The sequence below is a fragment of the Cheilinus undulatus genome, linkage group 14 (assembly GCF_018320785.1).
Source record: "Cheilinus undulatus linkage group 14, ASM1832078v1, whole genome shotgun sequence".
Taxonomy (NCBI): Eukaryota; Metazoa; Chordata; class Actinopteri; order Labriformes; family Labridae; genus Cheilinus; species Cheilinus undulatus.
This window is the reverse complement of record NC_054878.1, coordinates 30,174,505-30,195,701: the sequence shown is the minus strand read 5'-3', so window position 1 is coordinate 30,195,701 and position 21,197 is coordinate 30,174,505. Positions and strand designations below refer to the sequence as shown.

The following is a 21,197-nucleotide window of genomic DNA, read 5'->3' as shown; positions in this document are numbered from 1 at the left end:
TATAAAACTGTTAAATCATCTTGTATGAAATAAATAAAAGCATGGAAGGCCCTAGAGAACACATGGGAAATAATAAACAGCCAAAACTGTCCTCAGCTGACTCAGAGTAAGTCAGGGGGGCTTTGTTTGCAGTCTTACGCCCAGAAAGAAATGGCCTCATACTTGTTTACAAGCTTGAACTCGCAAATTATTGATAAAACCCCTGATTATGTAATTGTTTAGATTCTTTCAAAGCCAATCCAACCTGTTTATTGTGAAGGGAATCAGAGTGGAATCAATGCCCAGGTTGGACTACAAGTATTTCAAACCTTGCAGCTGTCTGTGTATGCTTAATTTCACTTCACTCCACTTCCTTTATTCCGGAAATCCAGCTATTCCAGTTTAGACAAAATGCACCAAAATCCACGCATCTCTTCCCTTGATCTAGTTTTGGTCTCCTCCTACTCAAAGCTCCTGTTGGAAGTTTTTAACTTGTTATGAAAGACTGGAAATCATACCAATGCCTCTATGTTACCGACAAAGACTAACAAGACCATAATTGACAAAACTTATTTCGTCTGATTAATGATTTTAACTGTCTGAAACTGCTGCTGTCGGGGTTAGTGTCAGACCAAATGAGCTAAAGCCATAAATTGAGCACATGGAGTCAAGCGCTGCCATATAATAGAGACCAGATGATGGCCAGCTTTTTTTGTTAACATGCTACTGGCTAATCACACTCAGGCTGCTTTATCTAAATTGCTCTAGCCTGGCTTCTCTATGCTGCTCCCTCTGCCGCTTTTGCAACCCTCCTCCACCCCAGCTCCTCCTTTATTCTGCTTCTGACTAACTCAGTGTCTTTCTGTTGTCAGTGATGCCTGCTCCGCTCTGGGCGTTCCTTGTAGGCACAGAAAAGGCAGGAACGTATGCTGTTTCTGCTTGATGCTTTCCACTGTGGCTCGTGGAAAGACGGGGGGGGGGGGGGTCCCGGAAAGAGTCACATCCTCAATGTCTGGAGCTTATTGTAAGTCCAGATGATTTTTACTCTTCTCTATGTAAGTTGGATTTTAAAGGTCTCAACATGCTCAAAAAGTCCTGATATGGCTCGACAAGATCTACAAAAACCCCTCTAGCAGCAGTACCCTAGCTCCAACAGTTAAATCTGGGGTATTTTTTCCTTCATGCCTGTTTCTATGTTGTCATTTAAAATAGCTGGCACAAAGTAGGTTTGCATGCAGAAAACTAAATCTTTGTTTGTACAGCAGCAATTCATAATCAAAGTTTTCTCAAGGCACCGTACAAAGAGGGTGGGTCTAGACGGTACTCTGTTGTGGCCCAGTATAATAAAGACCAGCGTTAATCATTAGCATTACAATAAAGACTACACCATATTATAATACAGACCAGTGTTAATCACCATGAGCACAACACTAGCAGCATTTAGCCTCATCACAGTGACAACAGAAAACTTCCCTTTAAAAGGTAAGAATGTCGAGCAGACCAGACTCATGTTGACAGCCCTCTGTGGATGCTGTGCTGGGGTTGGAAAGGACTAAAAGGAGGGGTAGGGGTGGGAGAAAAGTAGGAATAGGAGAGGGACAAGAGAAACAACAAAACAACAAATGAAAGACAAATTCATAGCAGTTGTGGCCATAAACTTATCTCCCATTTTGTAGGAAATGGCTATTACTTTATTGATGGTAGTCATATGTCAAAATTAGCAATAAGAGCTATAATTGATAGAAAACAGAACAATGCAGTGTTAGCACTAGCAGCTAGGATGGTAATGAAATACAGATAACTATTATTGATAAATATAGCAGTTAAGAAGTATTACTCTTAAGGTTCTTTCACACCTTTGTCGTGTGATCCAGACTTTCAGACTTTTCAGTTTGATACGAACAAAATTAATATGTGTAAAACCTCCTCTGGACCATGGTCCAACCAAAAGAGGTGGTCTTGGTCTGGACCAAACTGAACTATGGTCCAGATTATGCACAGTGTGAAAGCATTATTTTAACCTTTGTATTAACAACAGGAAATTATAGCATAAGATCCAGAAAAAGGAACAACACCAAAACTAAATGAGCAACAGAAGCACATGAGGAGAAGAGCAGATGATGTTTTTAGTGTCCAACTGGAGAAAAACAGATAAAATACAAAAACTTTCCAACTGTTTCCTGAGAGGATGAAAGAGAGAGGATACGAGAGGATGGGAGACAGTTCAACCTGAAGATGAGGAAACTGTGGCAACAGTAGGCCAAATCAGTGGTTCCAAAAGTGGGGGTCAGAACCCCCACCCCCCACCCCCACCCCCAGGGGATCACAAGACACTGAGAGGTGGTTGTGAGATGCCTTACTATTTTTAAATGATTTCAAATTTTGTAAAGATTTAAGCATAAATTAGGTTTGACTTAAATAAAAAATATGGTAATTTGGTCATATTTATGCTGAAATTAAAGTCGTGTTTAAAAAATCTTTAAAATGTTAGTGTACACATGGCTGTTCTTGAATGTGCAAGGCTGTATTCAACTGTGATTCAACCACCTTCAAGTACAACTGGGGTACCTGCTTTCAGGCTGGAAAGCTTGGGAACTGTTGGGCTATATGAAGTTGCACAACACTGTGAAAAACACACAACTCACCTTTCTAATGAGTCAGAGTTGCCATGGCTCTCCATGTCTTCTCTATTCCTGTCTAAGCAACAAAGTTTTCATCTAATGAGGAAGCTTATAAGCTGAACTTGGCTTGGCCTTGTGTACTACTCTTTGAGTTTGCAATGTTATTAGTAGCAAATAAACAATAATATGGAGGTGGAAATTACTATTTAAGTCATTTTAAGCTACACACATTATTGAATGAGCTGACGTAAGATGCCCGCTGGCCAACTGACCAATCAATGCAAACTCTAGAGACATGCAACCCTCATAGTTGATGATGATATAAAGTAGGTTTGTCATGTAAAGTGTGGTAGTCCATTTGCAGTGATTACAGAGTGAAACCAAAACCAACCTGACCAGATATATACAATGCAAAAAAAAAAAAAAAAAAAAAAAGGGAACCTTAGTCCAGATTTAGGTGTGATAACAACCTTAGATTTAATCTAACTGTTTTAGTAACGATAACAGAGGTAGGGATGATTTTAAACACTTGTAGACAAGCAGATCCACAGATGCAAAAATCAATATATCATGCTAGTATGACTGAAACTGAACTTTTAAGATGCCTATAAACATGCTAGTCCATAAAATAGTACTAAATCAAATTTCTCATAGTCAGTGACTACATTGTGTCCATCTACACTTAAATACAGTGCAGGAGCCACAATTGGACCAGACTGACAAAGGCATTCTGCACTGGCCTTTGCTATCTGCAGCTGGATAGCTCAGCGGTTCATTATAGGAGATTGGGGTTCAAATTTTAGTCAGGGCATGATCAGTGTCCAACGTTGGCCCTTTTGGCAAGGTCCTTCCTACATTGGAGATTCAGTGTTCATTTCACTAGCACCAAAAGTAAAGCACAGAAGAAATAAGAAATGCACAAGATTATAATTTTTTTTTTCATTGTCCTCACTGTTCGAAATACAACCGGTTAGCTGCTCGCTAACTTGTTAGCATGGTTAACATGAGGATGGGCCGTTAATAGCTTAAATGGGGCATATTTCTACATAGGGTAGCGTTGAGACATGCTCTCCAGACAGTAAGGCAATTCTCCTGTTGTGCATGTAAACTGAGATGAGGGATTAGACTGAACTTTAACTTTAGAGTGCATATAATGATTATCTGCATGCAACCAAAACACTCACTTTTTTACACTAGGTGTTAATGATTTATCATTTTTCACCATTAAAAGAAAGCAGGATGAATTTTTCTGCTAAAATACCCTAATTTCATATAAACTGGGAAAAATCGGCAAAGAGAAAAGAGGTGCTTAAACTCAAAGTTTCTAACCGGAGTCTTAAACATTGATTACATAACAAAATGGCTTAAAGCAGCTTTACATTTCAATAACAATACAGTGCATTTTCAAGCTTTGCCTCAACAGAAAGAATATGCTATGTTTAACAAAAGTAGAGCAGGTTTTATTAGCTTGCTGGACGTCCAGTGCTGTCACATATAATTGTCAGTATTGCCTGTCCATGTCATAAACAGCTGGTCCTTATGAATGTCTGTGATCTCTAAAGGTTTACGGCAGCGCTTTCGGTTTAGCGTCGTCACAAAATCACTTCATTACTTTGAATTCTTGTTGTCTGCAGGGCAGGTGTGCAAGCAGCTGGATCTAAACTCTCACTTTTCACATGTAGGAATAATTGTATCTCTGGCCTTGTATGCTGCACTTTACAGATGGCCGGGGCTCTTGGGAGTTCTGCAATGTTGTGTCTGCTTAACTCAGCATTTTAGTATGTGCTGAATGATAGTTCTGCCGTTTCTGCAGACTCTAGATAACATTCACAACCACATTATGCTTCATAAGTGAATAGAGTGTGAGAGTGTTTCCCCAAAAACAGAAAAATAACAAAACACAATCTCTCCTCATTATTTCCTCATTAATAGAGGGCCGCAGTGGAGCCGGTTTGATCAGCTGCTTGAGGCAGACTCCTATGACACAAGTCTGGACAAACTTCAATCACTCCCATGCTGTTTTCACTGAGCCCATGTATTACGTAGGAAGGGATCTGTTCCTTTGTCCAGACATCATACTGGGATTTGGCCCCCTCTGGAAATTTATGATCCAACGGCAAACCAGATATTTCTGATTAAATCAAGACTCCCTCTAAGAGCAAAGAACATGCATGACTGCAATCCAAGAATAAACAGTTTGGGATGCAACTGAGTGATCGTAACATCATAATCTTTCAGAGAGGGACTTTGTTTAAGGGCGTTGCCGTTCGAAACATGAGCAATTACAAAACATTATCTATGCTTTCTTTGTAAATGGAAAGACAGGAGGACAGAATATAATAGAATTAGACAGTGGAAACTGTTAACTATGAGAAGAATGAAAGTTAGGTCCTCAGTGCCTCTTTTTATCAAATACTTCTCTTTTTGAATTCAACAGGCATTTAGAAAATAGAACAGACATAAAAAAAACGTGTTTGTGCATGTGTTTTTTGCACTAATGCACCTGTAATGTGCTCCACTTTAACAAGAGGTGCCTTCTCACCTGGCTACAAATATCACAGATGCCGACCTGCTCCTCACCTCTAAGAAGCTTGCTTTTAATCTCTGCACAACTCTCTAAGTTACAACCTCTGAGGTTGAAAAATGAAGCCAGTATGACAGTGTGGAAATCTACAGATCCTTAAATGTCCACTGGAGGCTGGCTGCATAAGCACTACAACTCACATACACACCCCATTTAAAATGTCAAGCAGGACTAAACATGTTTACAGCCTGGTGCAAAAATACTTTGCTCAGCCTAATTCATGTCTTTATGAATACACGTCTTATGAGGGAACATTTTTCCTAAGTTCTCCATAAGAAGGATACAAAGAATGGCATGGTTAATAGAAATACACTAAGACCTACCTCAGCTCCTCCTCTTCGTTATTACGTTGACTCAAAGTTAAGACAGTGTTTTCAGCATGGTGGCCACCCAAGATAGATTTCAAAAGCCTCCAAAGGCTGATGTCACACAGGCTCTGTTCAATATTTACTACAGTAGTTTTCAGAGTGTCAGGCGCACCTCCCCTGGGGGCATCAGAGGACTTCAGGGGAGGCTCTTTGTGAGAAAACATACCAGAAAAACATCTGATCTGCTTAGCTACCTTCATTAATGTAAAAACGGACAGTTTCAGTGACTACAGAGGAAGTTACTCCTGGAGTGAGTACAACCCAGCTAGAGTTTGTATTTTCATGAATGACTCCTGACACTCCACAGCCATAGCACGTGATTTACAAAGATGTGCTTGCTTGTGACAGCATGAGGCGTGTGAACTTCAGCATCATATTAAGACAAGTCGCAAAGAGGAAAATATTACTCCTCCCTGCTATGAAAGATGTGTGTTTGGTAATGACAGAAAGGGCTTCTGCTGCAAAGCTGAATGTGATCCTATTGTGTGACCACACCACTCAGCGCCACATCTCAGGCATGACCTCTGATGTGAAGAACAGGCAGGCCTGCCCACAGAGTTGGCTGGACCCCTGACAAGCCCATAGAATGGGCCCTCCCCTGCTCTGATCTCTTGATAGCATCAATGCATGTGTTTTGGATCAGTAGCATTCATGTTAGCATCCTGGCTAACTGTTATTTCCTCTTAGAGCTCAAAAGTGCAAGAACTCATCAGGTTCTGATGCTGGAATCATTTTATTGTGCCACTTTAAAAACACTTTTCCATCCATTTTAGGTACTTCTATTTGCCATTTTTTCATCACTTTTGTGCACTTTTTCCAGATTTTTTGCCTTAAAACTCATTTTGCCACTTTTTTAATCCCATTTTTGGCACATTTCGACCCTTTTTCATCACCCTTTCCCCAGTGTTGGCCACTTTGAACACATTTTTGCTTATTTTAACCCTTTTTTCTGCCTTTAAAGTTCCATTTCACTACATTATCTGCCCATTTTTGCCACTATTGAGCACTTTCCATCTTGAAGAAACCTTATTTTATGGCATAAATACGTTTTTGAAAAGTGTTGCTTTGGTAATATTTAGGTTAAAAATAAAATATGGATATCACTGCTTAACTATACTATTGACCATGACTTTCCTGACCTCCATAGGACCCCCATTTGTCTGGGACACAGAAAGCTTCCCCTTTTATCCCCCCCTAAAGGATAGCCTTAAGAACCGGTACTTGACAGTGTCTGTGAAAGCCCTTTCTTGGCCCAAACCCAGCATCAACTGCGTGCACATTAAAAACACACACTCACTGCTCCCACTAAAACAGAGGCAAGCTAATAAAAAGCCAATACTTGTAATTACTTTATTGCAGCAAGCATTCATGAAAATGATTTGCACATGATTTTGAGACAGTGCTATAAAAAGGCAGTTTCTCTTTAGTTTTAAATCTTGAATAATTGGGAAAAGAAAAGACATGTTTCAAAATATGCTAACAAATAAAGTTTAAAAATGTTTAAAGTTGAGACAATGATAAAGTAGTTTAAAATGTGTAGTTGGGCACATTGTAGCTGTTTGCTTGGAAGCTTAATTGTTTGTGGGTTAACTAAAAGTAATGTTATAATAGCATACAGACATAATATGGCCCCTGACATCCTTTGGCTTCAAAACTGCACTTAAGAACAAATATTTCCATGTCCATGACAACCAGCTGTCAGAGTTTGGCTTTAAAATCCCTCTTCAGTAACCAAATGTCAGACACCACTCAGACTTCAACCAAAACTTTCTACAGCTTATAGGAGAGGACTGCTCATCTCTGACAAACTGGCATCAATTACAAGAACAGAATGTGTGCATGTGTAAAAAGAGGAATGTTGGGAAAGGATAAGAGAGGAAGAGAGGACTGAAGCCTGCCTATTCTGCGTCTTCTTATAACAAAAGTTCAAGTCACATCCATCTGCAGGTGTTTAGGAAATCTGCGTCTTAAAAACAACACAGGCTGGTGAACAACAAATGAAGCATGTTCTCTTTTCATTAAATGTAGGAGCGGGAGGCAAATGACGTAAAAGTTTCCACAGATGTATAATTTTTAAATCACTGCAGCATGGTAGGCATTCAGCAGACATGAATAAAACCTTTAAAATGTCTGTGCAGCTAGGACCTTCCCTTTCTTTGCAAAAAAAAAAAAAAAAAAAGAATACACAGATTTCATGGGAATAGAGATATTAAAGCTACTTTGGGGAGCTTTCAGCTGGTTATGAAACAGACTGAAATTCAGACTCATGACTCTTCTCGGCAACAAAAGCAAGCAATAAAATCAGCATAAAGATTTACTATTTCCAAATGTTTTCATCCCTTCTCTTTTTATTTATGCCTGACTCCACTGCTGTGGGGTATTAACAGCACCCAACAGAAATATCCAAAGTTATTCTTTGCAAGGAGCTTGATTATTGATGCAGGTCAATGGTAAAATAAAGCAGAGTGCTGTTAATAAAAACAAAATTTGCACACGTGCAGGATAAGAGCAGCAAAAAGATAAGAGGTACATCTTTGTCCAGAGGGGTTGCAAAAGTTGATGAAAAATCCTCCCAGATGCTTTAATCGTCTAGAAAAGTGTCAGAGGTGTCGGAGTCAGGCCTAACACTGAGTTGGCTTAAATTTGATTTGTTTCAGACTTTCTCTCAAAAGATATAACTGTTGGGGTACTCCAAGGCTCAGTTCTTTGCCCCTTCTCATTTTAAAGCTAAACCGTCTTCATCACATAACCTATATGCATGATGCTTGCTTTATATCTTCGCAGACGACTCCACACTATATCTATCACTGAGACAAATGTCCTGTTGATGTCAGCTCTTTCAGAAAATCTCTAAAATAAGGTCAATATTTATGTTCACTTTATTTTGACAGCCAAATCCATACCAGTGATCAGAAAAAGAGGGGTCTTTTAAAAAAGCATCCTGTTATTGGATAAGCAGGTCAGGGTTACCCAAAGAATCAAATCCTAAATTAACTATTTTATCTTAATACTGGTCAGTCATGAAAATAGTTTCTGTCTTATTTAACCGAATATCTGTCCTTGAGTTATTCTGTTGACATCTAAATGAAATAATATTGAAATGAAATTGATTTGTTATGCTTACAGCAATGAAAATACCCAACAGCAGGGCCTTGTTTATGACAACAATGATAATGGGAACAATTCACAGACCTAACTCTTAACAGTTTTCAGTGAAAAAACTGCACTAAAGTAACTCTCTAAAAAAAACTACTGACATCTTTTTCCAATTGAAAATGATTCTGCTAAGAGATACTGAAATACTGTTAAAGTTTAATGTTCCACAAATGATTTTTCATCACCATTATTACTATGTTGGTAGAAAAAAAAGGTATTTTCTCCCCAGGACCCACCAGCCCTCCTCAATAAGAGAGCACTGCTCAAATTTCAAGAAACTTTTTAAATGTATTTGATGGAGAATTTTGCAGTTTGGACCTTAAATGGAAGAAAATGACGGAGCAAAGAGGACATGCAATCATACATTTTTCATAGTCTGTTTCCTGCAAAAACCTGTAGATCAGGTTGTTATCTAGCTATCTATCTGAGAAATTAACACATTATCTAGTAAAAAACAGCTTTGTTATGCCCAGAAAAGGAGATAAGTTGGTCAAGACTTAGAAAAAGCGACCAAAATTCATTCATTTTCAGTGAAACAGAGAAAAAGAAATTATATGGGAATATGTGCGCTTGGGGCTTCTGTATAAACTCTTTGCCACAAATTTTTGTCTTGGTACAAACTTGCGACTAGGGCTGGGAAATCCATTGAAATTTACATTAAACTGTTATGTGTCCTTCTACAATTTTCATATCACAAGTGAAATAATTCTTTACCCAGAAACGTGTAATGCCAAATTACTGGTTTTAAACTATTTACTTTTAACAGAGATGTAATTTTCCGGATAGTTCACATTACTTTTCTTGTGTTTTTATTAATCAAAATGACATATAAATAATTCCCTTCAATACAACAATCCATGTAAAATCGCAATATAAGTCAAAATAATATTTTTTTTTTCAAAATGGTGCCCTAGTTTAATCCATCTAATATGTGTTGGTTGAAATATACAATGCTTTGCTTGTCTTTGTTGAAAAATATTGAAGATGAGGTACTTCAGAAATAAGTTTGATTCTAATCATCATTATTTTCCCAAATAGTTCAGCCCTATTAACAACACTGAAAAAAAGCTGTGCAAACCACTTTCGGGTCTCAAACCACCAGTTGAGAACCATTGCTGCTTTAAGTTAACAGTTGCATTTTTGAAAACATACCTTTTTATGTATTTTCCCAGGACAGTCTCATTTTCAGGTTTTGTGTCCCCCTACGGAAGAGTATTAGGGCCACTGAAAAAAAAAATTTGAGACGAATTTTTTTTTTTTCACTTGTGAGAAAAAAGTCAGAATTCTGAGATTAAAGTCAGAATTCTGAGATTAAAGTCAGAATTCTGAGAAAAAAGTCAGAATTCTGAGATTAAAGTCAGAATTCTGAGTTTAAAGTCAGAATTCTGAGTTTAATCTCAGAATTCTGAAAAAAAAATTTGAGACTTTTTTTCATTTGAAGAATAAAGTCAGCATTGACTTTTTTTTCTCAGAATTCTGACTTTAATCTCAGAATTCTGACTTTAATCTCAGAATTCTCACTTTAATCTCAGAATTCTGACTTTAAACTCAGAATTTTGACTTTAATCTCAGAATTCTGACTTTTTTCTCACAAGTGAAAAAAAAATTTTCGTCTCAAATTTTTTTTTTTTCAGTGGCCCCAATACTCTTCCGTAGTGTCCTCTGTCCCAACTAAAATCTATAAAACGTCAACCTGTCCTGCTTATTGAACAACCCCTGTCCCGATTCTAACCAATAGAAATACCAAAACATTGTCACATGCACCATGCCTGCAACACTTTCTTTGTATTTACATGTACATATGTTGATCATTGTTGTTGCCAGGATAGCTGCTGTTTGACCAAGAGAAAAACAAATCTCACTTCTGATTTGTCCGTTCATGTGTCAATTAATCTTAAGAGTACTAACTGGACGTGCTACATAATGTCAGGTATACTAGCTGAAGTCAGTTTAGAGCTCCAGGAGAGGAGAAACTTTCTTCAGGTAATGACTTGGCTGCAGTTTGTGCACACTTCAAGTGTATATATTTTCAGCATATTCCAGCATTAAAGTCATACTAACAAGCACACACAAACAATGGGTTCAAGCTGGACATAGCACTGTTACAACACTCTTAAGTGAAGCAATCGCCAGTGACATCTAACTTTAACAGGCTGCTCAAGAGGGCAACTTTGCAAAGAACCTCAAGTTAAATACTTATACATAGTAGAGAAAGATTTTACCTGATTTCTTAAAGTGAAGACAACACTTTTTTGTTTTTATGTTTTAGTTTAAGTTATAATGGCCACGGTGTAATTTTAGGCCTGCTTTGTTTTTGTTATTCAACAAAAATAATACAGATAGTATTTACTATTATTATTATTAATGATAATTAGAATAACAGTATTAGTACTGACAATAAATTCTACCAACACTGATAGGCCTTAAGAATGTTTCTATGGTGCCAAAAAGTTCTCTGACAAAAAAAATCACATATGAGCTCATAGATGTGGATTTATGTTAAAATTTAAGTGTCCATATCTGGAGGATTGAAAATATGGTCCCCCTTATTTTATCACCACTTAGACTTGAAAATCTGATTTTCACAAATTTTCAGTATTGAAAAAAACAATTAAGACAGAAATGTTGCCAACATGTGTATGTTAGACAGTATGTAGCTGCTTTTATTTGGGGCATTTTTTTTTTATACGTGGACACAGTAAAGTTAGTGCTCTGGTACGTACACTGGTGGTTATTTCTGTGCATCCCATGTACAAAGGCTGTTTTCCTTACAGGGGCCTGTATGGCATTCCCCATCTTTCAATACTACCCACTGTCCTTTCTACAATAAGCTCAAAATTCTAGTGTTAGTGTAGTAGAAATATGCAAATTTAAGCTTTAAATAACAGACCTCAGCTGCTTCTACAAAGAGAAGGGGAAGGAGTGTTGGTGTAATTTTTACACCAACACTGCCCAGGGGCTTCAAAATTCTTAGCATCCCCTCTGTTAGTGTCTCCTCTGACCTTCTCTGCAGTTATGACCTCTGTCGTAAAGCTGAAAATCCAGACTATGGCCATGACCTCTGACTTCAGCTTGTCACACTGGAACACCAATCATCAGACAGTCAGACAAGATGCAGTCATTATACTGATAAGTTAAGACTTTATCTTGGTTAAATGACTAAGAGTGTATTTATTGTGGTAATTGTTTAGCTGAGCTTTAAAGCTACGTCATTTGGCCTTTACAGGCAGAAGCCATTATTGTTTAAAAATCATATTTTCACTGTGGGTGGGCATAAGTTTTCAGACTTTCTGAATAACTCAACTACCCCTCAGCTAATGAAGACTGACACCCTTAATGGTTGATTTATGCTTTATCTTCCTGCAGTCTGCTCTTAGTATGCTGACATCTACTGTGCTCTGACAGGTGTTCACAGCCCAGGTTGATCTCATTCAAACAACTGGAACGGCGCCTAGATATGACATCATGACATGAGACATGCCATCGCAGTCAGGTCTGACATGCAGCCAGGTTGCAGGTGTGCAGGGCTGCTGGGTCAAGCAGTGTCTGGTCATCAAACAAGAAGGAAAATATTAGAATTGTCTACTTTATGATACCTTTGTGTCTCTGCAGCTGCCATATTTCTCCAATATGAAATTCCTGATTCTGGATGTTTTGTTGGAGGTCTGTAATGGGGTCCTCCTGCAGAATTCCTGTATGTAACGTAGAGAAATTAAATTCCACTAGCCCGCAAGGCTAGTTTCCCTTCATTCTCTGCATAAATTACTCTCTACACTCTCCAGGAGGCTGCATGGAAGAGGCTGACATTATTTATTATCCAAATATACTGTGTTTTGGTTCTCTCTATTTGCACTGCTCCCACCTACACATCCAAGTATTCCCATAGGCCCATTTCCATCCCCTGCTCTGACGAATTTTAGATTTGACAAGCTGCTGACATGTGAGTGGAGAAAGTTAATGAGTAACACTCTCCTCTCTCTTAACAACTTCTGTCAGGATGCCCGAGAGGAAAGCATTTAACTCCAAACTGCTCAGCGGAGCGTCAGCAGTGGGCTGAGGTTGTAATAAGCATCTCCCAGGTGTTGATGTAAAGTAGGTGAGTGAATGTGAAGCAGGAAAAATGACAACACTTCTCTAAAAATACTTCCTAAAGGATGAAAAGAGAGCGACCCAGAGGAAAAGATCACAACAAAAAGCAGCTGGCTACATGAGGAGAAAGCAATGACCTCATGCTCTAAGTGCTAACAGTTGAGAAGGAGGCAGACACTTGGAGATCAAGTGACAATATAAGTGGGCTGAGTAATCTGGGGAGAAGGGGTTTGGTTATACTGCCCTCCAAGAAGCCTCAGGCTTTATGGCACTTTAAACATTTGGACTATTTTTACTTCCCTATTGTGGGCTTTATTTTCCTTGAAACTGATTTTACAACGGTCCTTGAGGCTATTGCGAGGAGTTCTTAGGTGGTCATGACATCAATTTACATGAAAAAAGATGCTTTATATGATCTGCCAAGGCAAATATGAATATAAAACATCAGCGATGAGACTGACTACTTCATTAAAGTTGTTGTCACTAATACCTGAAACTGGTACTATGGGATGGTGGCCAGATTGACTGATTAGCGTTATGATGCCAAAACAGACCTTTCGTTTATGATGCCTCTGTGCTGACAATAGCTAAGGCTGGAGGAATTATGTTTTTAGTTTTTTATTCATAGTCCATCAAAGCCACTCTTGAGGATGAGATATCTCAAGAATGCTTTGATGGATTTTCTTCTTTTCTACTGTGCAAGACCATTTACTATAAAACAGGGATCAAATGTTGAGATTTTGTAGGTAACAGGTCAAAGATCAGGGCTTTCTGGCCTTTAATCTGTTGCTATTTTACAGCCTAAAAAACAACACTTATGTATACCGAGTCATCAACACGTACAAATTCATCAACAGTGGACGCTTCATGTGATGACGTCGGCACGTGACGCATCCATGCCCAGGCCTGGATGCTTTGAGCAGTGTGAGTGCGGGCCAAAGGGGGGACAGGGGAGGGGGTCAAATGGGCTTCAGCACAGTTAGAATACGGCACGGTACGGATGGCCTAGTGTGAGTACACCCTAAGTTCATCCCTTTCTTTCCATGCTACTTTCATGAACATATCTTAAAATACATTTAGGGATTTTCTTCAGACTGCATAAATGTCCACTCTTACTCAGTGATGAACTGATTTGATTTTAGAGATACATTATACTCAACGCATGGCTCTTGAGCCACAAGTGGCTCTTATGTGATGACTTGTGGCTCTTTTTAGAGGTGGAAGAAGAACCAGACTATTGTACTCAAGTAAAAGTACAGTTGCTTTAGTTTAATTTTGCTGAAGCAGAAGTACTGGCCTATAAATTTACTCAAGTAAAAGTATAAGTTTACTCAAAGTACAGAGTACTGAGTAGCTTATCTTTGATACCAAGACTTTCATGGTGAAATATGACATTCACTTAACGCGCAGTAACTAAGAGGTAATATGGATCTTAATCAGGTCGTTTATTACAGGTGTGACTTAACCAAGAGTAAAATAAAACAACTGATTTGGGATGAATAGTGGGATCACTCTCTCCCTGTGATACTGACCATCAGTGTTGTGAAACCCAAACGACTTGCCATTTTCTTGTTGATGGCAAAAAGCTTGGACCTCTTTGTTGGGCTTTAAGAATTAATTTTTGTACTCAGTATTTTGCATGCTTTTTGAAATGTAATAAAGTAGAATACTTGTCCCCAAATATATAGTTTCACAATTTTAGTAAAAGAAGTGATATTTAAAAGTACTCATAAAAATACAAGTACACAAAAAAGCTACTCAGTTACTGTAACTTGAGTAAATTTAGTTAGTTACTTTCCATCCCTGGCTTTTTTAAGTCTTACTTGGAAAAATAATTCTCCCACAAAACCTTACAAAAGGAAAATTTAGACCTACGAAACGCTCCATTGTAAGTCACATCAATCATTTTCCCACACTTACGCAGTAGGCTTTAAAATGAAAAAAAATGTCAAATTTAATTTTCAACCTTAATGTCTGTATATTTCTATCAGATATCTGCAAGGAGGAATATATAAGATACATATGACTGTTTCCTGAGAAAAGGGTCCAAACATGTTTCAGACATGACTTTTTACTTTTGTTTTATTACAGTAATTTGAAGTGGAGATTTGTATAGGCTGAGGTAGATTTTTAAGATTTTTAATTCAGTAGTTCTTTTTTCCAAAATGTGACTTTATTGCTTATCATATTGGTATTGACAACTCTGCCTGACACACAAAAATGTATTAAGTTATTTTATATCAATTCAAGGGGGATGTCAAATTTTCAGTTATCTAATACTGGTATTAAGTAATGATATCAGTTATTGAAAGATATTATTTTTACTTATTTTTGGGGAGTTTCACCCATCTGAAGTATATCATCTCAGAATTTTCTGATTTTCTAATATTATCATTAGCCATATTAAACCCATCCATTCACAGAAATTAGTTATTATTGCATATAGATTAGCTGGTATTTTAACCAAAAAGCAGAAAAAATGAACTGTGGATAATACATTTTTTGAAAAATGAACAAAACTTGCTCACTGCATGCTCTGATTATAGTTTTTAGTACTTTATTGGACCCCCCAAAGGTTAGGATTGTTGCTCTTCCACAGGTATTTTCTCAACAATCTGGCTCTTCACTTGGGCATGGTTGAGCAACACTGCCATAGATCAAAGGTCAGGTTCAGAAGTTTAATGTTCATCCCTTGCTTGAGAATGCAGTATCTTAAGAAAATTCTGAGGCATTGTCTTCAAACTTTGCAAAAACATCTGCTATTACTCAAGGATGAATTGTTAACATTTTTGAGGTCTTAAGTCAAAGGTCAGTGTCAATGGTAGCTAATAAGAAGTCATGAAAATAAATCTCAGTCTGTTTCATAACCATGTAAAAACTCTGGAGCATTAAAGCAGTATTTCATCTATCCCTGTCTAATAGCTGATGACTGATATGACTTTCAAAGTCTGCAGAAAGAAAACTTTAATGACACTTCTATTTGCCCAGGGACCTGAGTTTAAGAAGCGGGTCATTTATCACCACCATTAGCCAGATAAGTATCAAAAATGGAATCATACCACTCCAGAACAAAGCATCATACTGTTTTCTTTGGTATCTCCTGGTGAAGTCTGAAAATTTGTCATCTTCTTCTAATAGCAGATCACAGCCTGTGCTCCATGATGTAAGGGCTTGTTCCATGACTGCGACTTTGAGGCCACAGCATCAGATTTTCCCCCCATAAATTATCAAAGGGTGAAAAAGAAACTATGAAAAGTCTTTATTTTCTCCTCACTTAAACTCCCCCACAGCTGCAAATGATAAATCAACCAGACAAACTAAATTATTTATTATAATGCATGCTTAAAAGCCACAATTCGCCTGTTCCGTTTTTATGAAAAATGCAACCTGGAACAACTACTGATTTGGAAAAGTTGAGGCTTACTCGCACAGGCACGAGAGTGCACGCGCATAAACACAGCCACGTGTTGTCCCTATAAAAATCAGATTGTGCAGACTGTCAAAGTCCTTGCACTTTTAATGTGCTCAAGTTTCACTGTGCAGCAAATCTAACTGAACTCATTAGACTACAAGATGAAAAGTAAGAGATAGGCGGCAAAACGTGCACCTGCTCAGGAAGAGGTAAACAAATCTTCTACCTGCATATCCGCATCCTGGTGTGCAAAACGTGATGAAAAGCGCCAAGAGCGTCCTGCTTGCGGCTAAAGCCATAGTGAGTGTAGTGCCTTTACTGCTGAGGAGCGACGCAGCAGCTGGATGCAGACAGAGGGCAGGGACGCACCAGCCCTCCCATAACCCTCCTCTCACCCTCCCCTCCCCTCCTGACTGCTGATACCAGAGGTGGACTCGTAGCCTCTCTGTGGCAGCACAAAGCTTTGTAGCCATAAGAAAAGGAAGTAAGCTACCACATCACCCAAACCTGTCCGACACAGAGAAATGAATCATTATTAAAACGGTGAACTTGACTAGCAGTTACTGGAACTCTTCAACCAGACGCTGAGGTGCCAGGTGTGTTGGAGAATCTCATACCTCGTTACCCATCGTGCAATTTGTGGATTAGCTTCTAGCCTAAATTTGCCAAGTTAGCTTAGCTTATTTAGCTTGTTTGTTTGTTGACTAAATTTCATAATAGTCATTGCTGCTGTAAGTGACTTTTTTCCATCATTACTTTTTTATTTCTAAAGACAATTTTTGTGTTTGTCTTTATAGAGTGGAGTTTTGGGAGTCTGAGCATGTCGCAAACCGCTAAATGCACAAGTTCACAAAGTGCATTCACAGTAAGAGTAAACTACTGAAGCACCAAAAACCATCCAAGAGTTGAATGCGGGAGGATGGACACTTTAAAACACTGTATTGGTGGTGTAGCAGATATTGTACTGTTAGCATGCTAGTGCAGTAGCTAGCATTAGCATCCACTAGCTTGCTAACTAACTAACTAATGTGTTATTAGCAGTGTCAGCTGATTTCAATAAAAAAGGCATTTCAGGCAAAATGAGATCATTTTCTTTAACCAAATGACATTAAAATAAAATACAAGTTACATGATTTCAAAACCAGACTGGAAATAGCTGTCAAATTTGTTTGATATTCGCTTGATGCATGTTTACAACTTGCTGTCAAAAAAGAAGTAGAGAAAGAAAACAGAGGCGGTTTAAACATTGTCACTTCCTATAAGTGAAAAATGGCAGTGTGTGATTTGGGAATTTATTTGGGATCTGTAATGTGTTCAGGTGCACTGCAATACAACAGGCTATAGCTACATAAGTTTGTGATTTGGGATGTGCTAGATGTTTAAAAATAACACTTTAAATGGGATAAACTCATCTATGGATTACCATAAAACGCCAGCGTTGTTATGAATTAAAGCTAGTAGGCTAATAGACCATGTAGCCTTCAATACTGACAATAACAGATGAAAATGTTCAACAATTAATTTAACCTAGCCTAGTATTTAATGATTAAACTTATGGACCTATTGATATAGTCTACTGGCAATATTTCTATCTGAGGAATTACCCAAAGTTCATCAAAACTACAAATGTGTGGCAGCAGTTTGTGAAAGAAATAATATAGGCCTGCTGCTTGGTGTTACAAACTAGTGCCAGAATAGTTCACTTCTCATGGTTTTAACTTGTTACCCTTTAACTATACCGACCAAAAGAACAAGGTAGACCAGGCTTATGCCTTCAGACTTTCTCAATGCCATTATAACTTTATCACAATATTTCTACCAGAGGAGTTTTTTTTAATTGGGGTGGTAATGTTTTCATTTAAAAATGGGGGGCCATTGGTGTATATGACTGTGGATTTATACACCAACAGGCTGAGAGGCACTATGATGGCATTTGATTTACCTCAAGATGACACACGTGAAAATCATCTTTCAATTACAAGCACAGACAATTGAAGACAAAAGAGCAGAAGCACTACAGGTCAGGTATGAGAGTATATGCTGGTTCTGCACTTCACTGTTTCAACCTTGGTCCTGTACTGCTCTGGCCTCCTGATGGCCACTGTCCAGGCCTGTGCCAGGCCCATGCCATATCGCTCCAGGTATCCTCCCAGCTGCCCGCTCTACAACGCATGTGGTTGACCCAAATGCCTGGACTGGCCCATCAGGTCCTGGGCACCCAGTATGCAATGAGCTGGATCAGGCCTGGGAAAGCGCACCAGGTGCTCTTTAAGTATAGCTGACCCCTCCCAGCTGACCCTCAATATGAGACACACAATCATGCCAACGTAACCCAAAAATGCACTGAAGAGAAGGAAGGAGTCCGGTCAGTGCCTCTGGCCATCAGTCAATGTCCAGGCCTCACAAGAGCATTGTAAGAAAGTTGGAACCAAAGTCCTCAGGACTCTAACTTTTGTCCACATGTTCAAATTCAGGGAACACTGTCACGCTCAGCGAATCCATCACCTCCATACACAAGGGGTTGATCTCAGCCTTGAAGTCAGCAGATTGCTAGATTACACTGCCAAGGTAGGTTAACTGCTCTCCATTTTCCAGGCTCTCTACATTCACAGACACAGATTCAATGGCAGCATCCAAGGTATCCCCAAATGCCTAGATCTTTGTTTTGCCCCAGGAGACAGATACAATAGCCTCCTATGGTCTGGAGCCTTCAGGTGCTCTTAGGAAACTTTGGGTTTGCTTTGCTCAATCCATTGTATGAAAGGGTCATTGTATACAAAAATGTTCAATCCACTGCAAATGTTCCTAAAAAAGACATCAGAGAGGTGCAGATGGCCTGGTAGTTAGGTTGCATCCAAGTTTCACCAACCTAAGTACTATGCTGGCCTGTGGCTCCTTAAATGCATATCAGTCCTCACTCTCTCATCCCTATTTACAACTTTTTAACCAAGTATCAAAAGCTCAAAAACCAAGAAAAAACAATCCATGGTCAATATTCTTCACAAATGACTTGAAGAACTTGAAGACTATACCAAACTTCGGATTCAATAAAGATTTTTGTGGTACAAAGCAGGTATGCAGGCATACATTCTCCATGCTGCTGTTTTTTAATTGCACTGCTCCTATGTGATGTGTATGTAACCATTCCCCCCAATAACATCTAAGAAAAAACAGTTATTCTTCAGTTATTCAGTTATTCTTTTATTGATCATTTGGAAATGTCGTCTCTGAAATAAACCCTTGTATTGTGTCCTTTAAGGCAGGTGCAGGTGCTTTTCTTAACCAAAAGCCTGTATCTTAAAAGCTCTATACCACCTGCCCCATCTTCCTTCAGACCTGACCCAGAGTATGATTTAACATTTCCATGACACCACTGCTCCTCCAGGTGTGAGAGACCAGTGCTGGCCAAGAGACTAACAAATGATCTAATTTGTGTAGACAATTACATTGTTTTTCCAAAGAAGTCATTTGACCACTAGATGGAGCAAAAATCCATTTATTTTTTTACAAATGTGAAGTCTAAAGAAGTACAAATGAAGAGAAATTTCATTATAGCATTATGTTCTTAAAAAACAGTGGATGAGTCAAAGTTGTATTGAGGTTCCATTGTGTAATTTAATATTGCATTTCAGACTGAGTTAAGTGGTGTGTCTATTACATGTTTGTGTTGTTTTGTATCAGATATCAATACATGAATTGAGTAGAAACTTCAATGTAAAATCTTAGAGGCATTGTAAACACTCCTATATTACTTTTCCGTGGTAACTCAGAATTAAATCTAAGTATTTTCTGCCTCACTGGACACGTCCACAGCTCTTCATGCATCTGAGAGCTCCTCAAGTCTCCTCTGGGATGTGCTGTAAAACCTCCTGACCTCTTCTCTATAATAGCCAACATCTCACATTAGCAGCAGCAGCATTATGACAGATTGCCTATTACTGGATCCTACTCCCTTTACAGAGTGTCTTCATAGCTCAGGGGTTAATTATCTGACTAATAATATAAAAATTACTTTTTAAATGTGATCAGAATGGGAATAAAAGGCTGAGCAATTGGATTTTCTTTCTTTATGCTCTTATTTTGTGTCTGCCAGTATTGTAGTTCATCACAAAACGTAAGTAACAAAAGACATTTGTTTACTTGTCTGCATGCACTTTGACTGCAGATCAACAGCTTCCTCTGTTGGCTAAAACCCTTTACTACACTGTAAACAAGATTTTAACAAGCTTTCATTCATGAGAGAATTCATGAAACACTGTAAAGCCAGACTCCAGGGAGAAAAAATTGGAAATAAAGGATAAAATTCAAAGCTGCCATAAAATCAATACATTTGCAATCTCTACTGTCCAAGAAACCATAAATAAATTTAAATGTTTTTGATAAGTTCTCCTCCAGTTAAACCATGCCTTATCAAACTCATACTAAAGCCGAGCCTCTCCTCTCTCTCTCACAAACACACATGCACAAACACGTGCACAGCAGCAGCTACACGTATCGTGTGTGAGTCAGCACAAAATGTAATTCACTTTTAACCGTCCCTCCAAAAAAAGAATCTTATAGAAGCAGATTGTTGTCTTTTTCAATCAGTCACTGCACACAAGCAAAACTTGGACAGACAGTCTCTCACTCACACATAAAAATACACACCAACACACACATGCACAGAGGAAGAGGCCAGGCTGGATTGCTCCTTTAGCCAGCTCAGGTACAAGGTGTCGTCTCTTGTTAAACTCAAGCCTGAGGTTGTTTGTGTGTTGTTTTTATCCAGTACAGAGTCGACAAGCTGTTTATAATAAAATGGACCATCTCTCTTGATAAACTCAGCTCAGACTGGATGTCTTCATGAGTTTATAGTGAAGGTGTTAAAGCATTACAAGCGCTGTGTCCCTATTCTATCAGCAGCCTTCCTTGACTTCTTTTGACAGTTTTGTATACCTGATGTGTTATATAACACTGTGAGGTAAAAGAGTTGTCTGAGTTTAGCTATG

At 38.5% G+C, this 21,197-nt stretch overlaps 1 protein-coding gene across 6 annotated transcripts in view; it reads right to left on the bottom strand.

The window, feature by feature from the left end:
• Positions 1-16,522, bottom strand: part of fndc1 (fibronectin type III domain containing 1) — a 64,403-nt gene extending 47,881 nt beyond the window's left edge. For 3 of the 6 annotated variants that reach the window (XM_041804547.1, XM_041804551.1, XM_041804548.1), the window contains exons 1-2: positions 16,436-16,522; positions 1,481-1,531 (exon numbers count right to left, since the gene is read on the bottom strand). In XM_041804547.1, the coding sequence (XP_041660481.1) occupies positions 1,481-1,531; positions 16,436-16,508 (124 nt within the window). In that variant the 5' untranslated portion in view covers positions 16,509-16,522. Of the gene's footprint in view, positions 1-1,383; positions 1,449-1,480; positions 1,532-16,435 lie in introns of those variants that run through there. The other 3 variants (XM_041804550.1, XM_041804549.1, XM_041804553.1) reach the window with 3 other exon arrangements.
• Between the last annotated feature and the right edge of the window lie 4,675 nt (positions 16,523-21,197).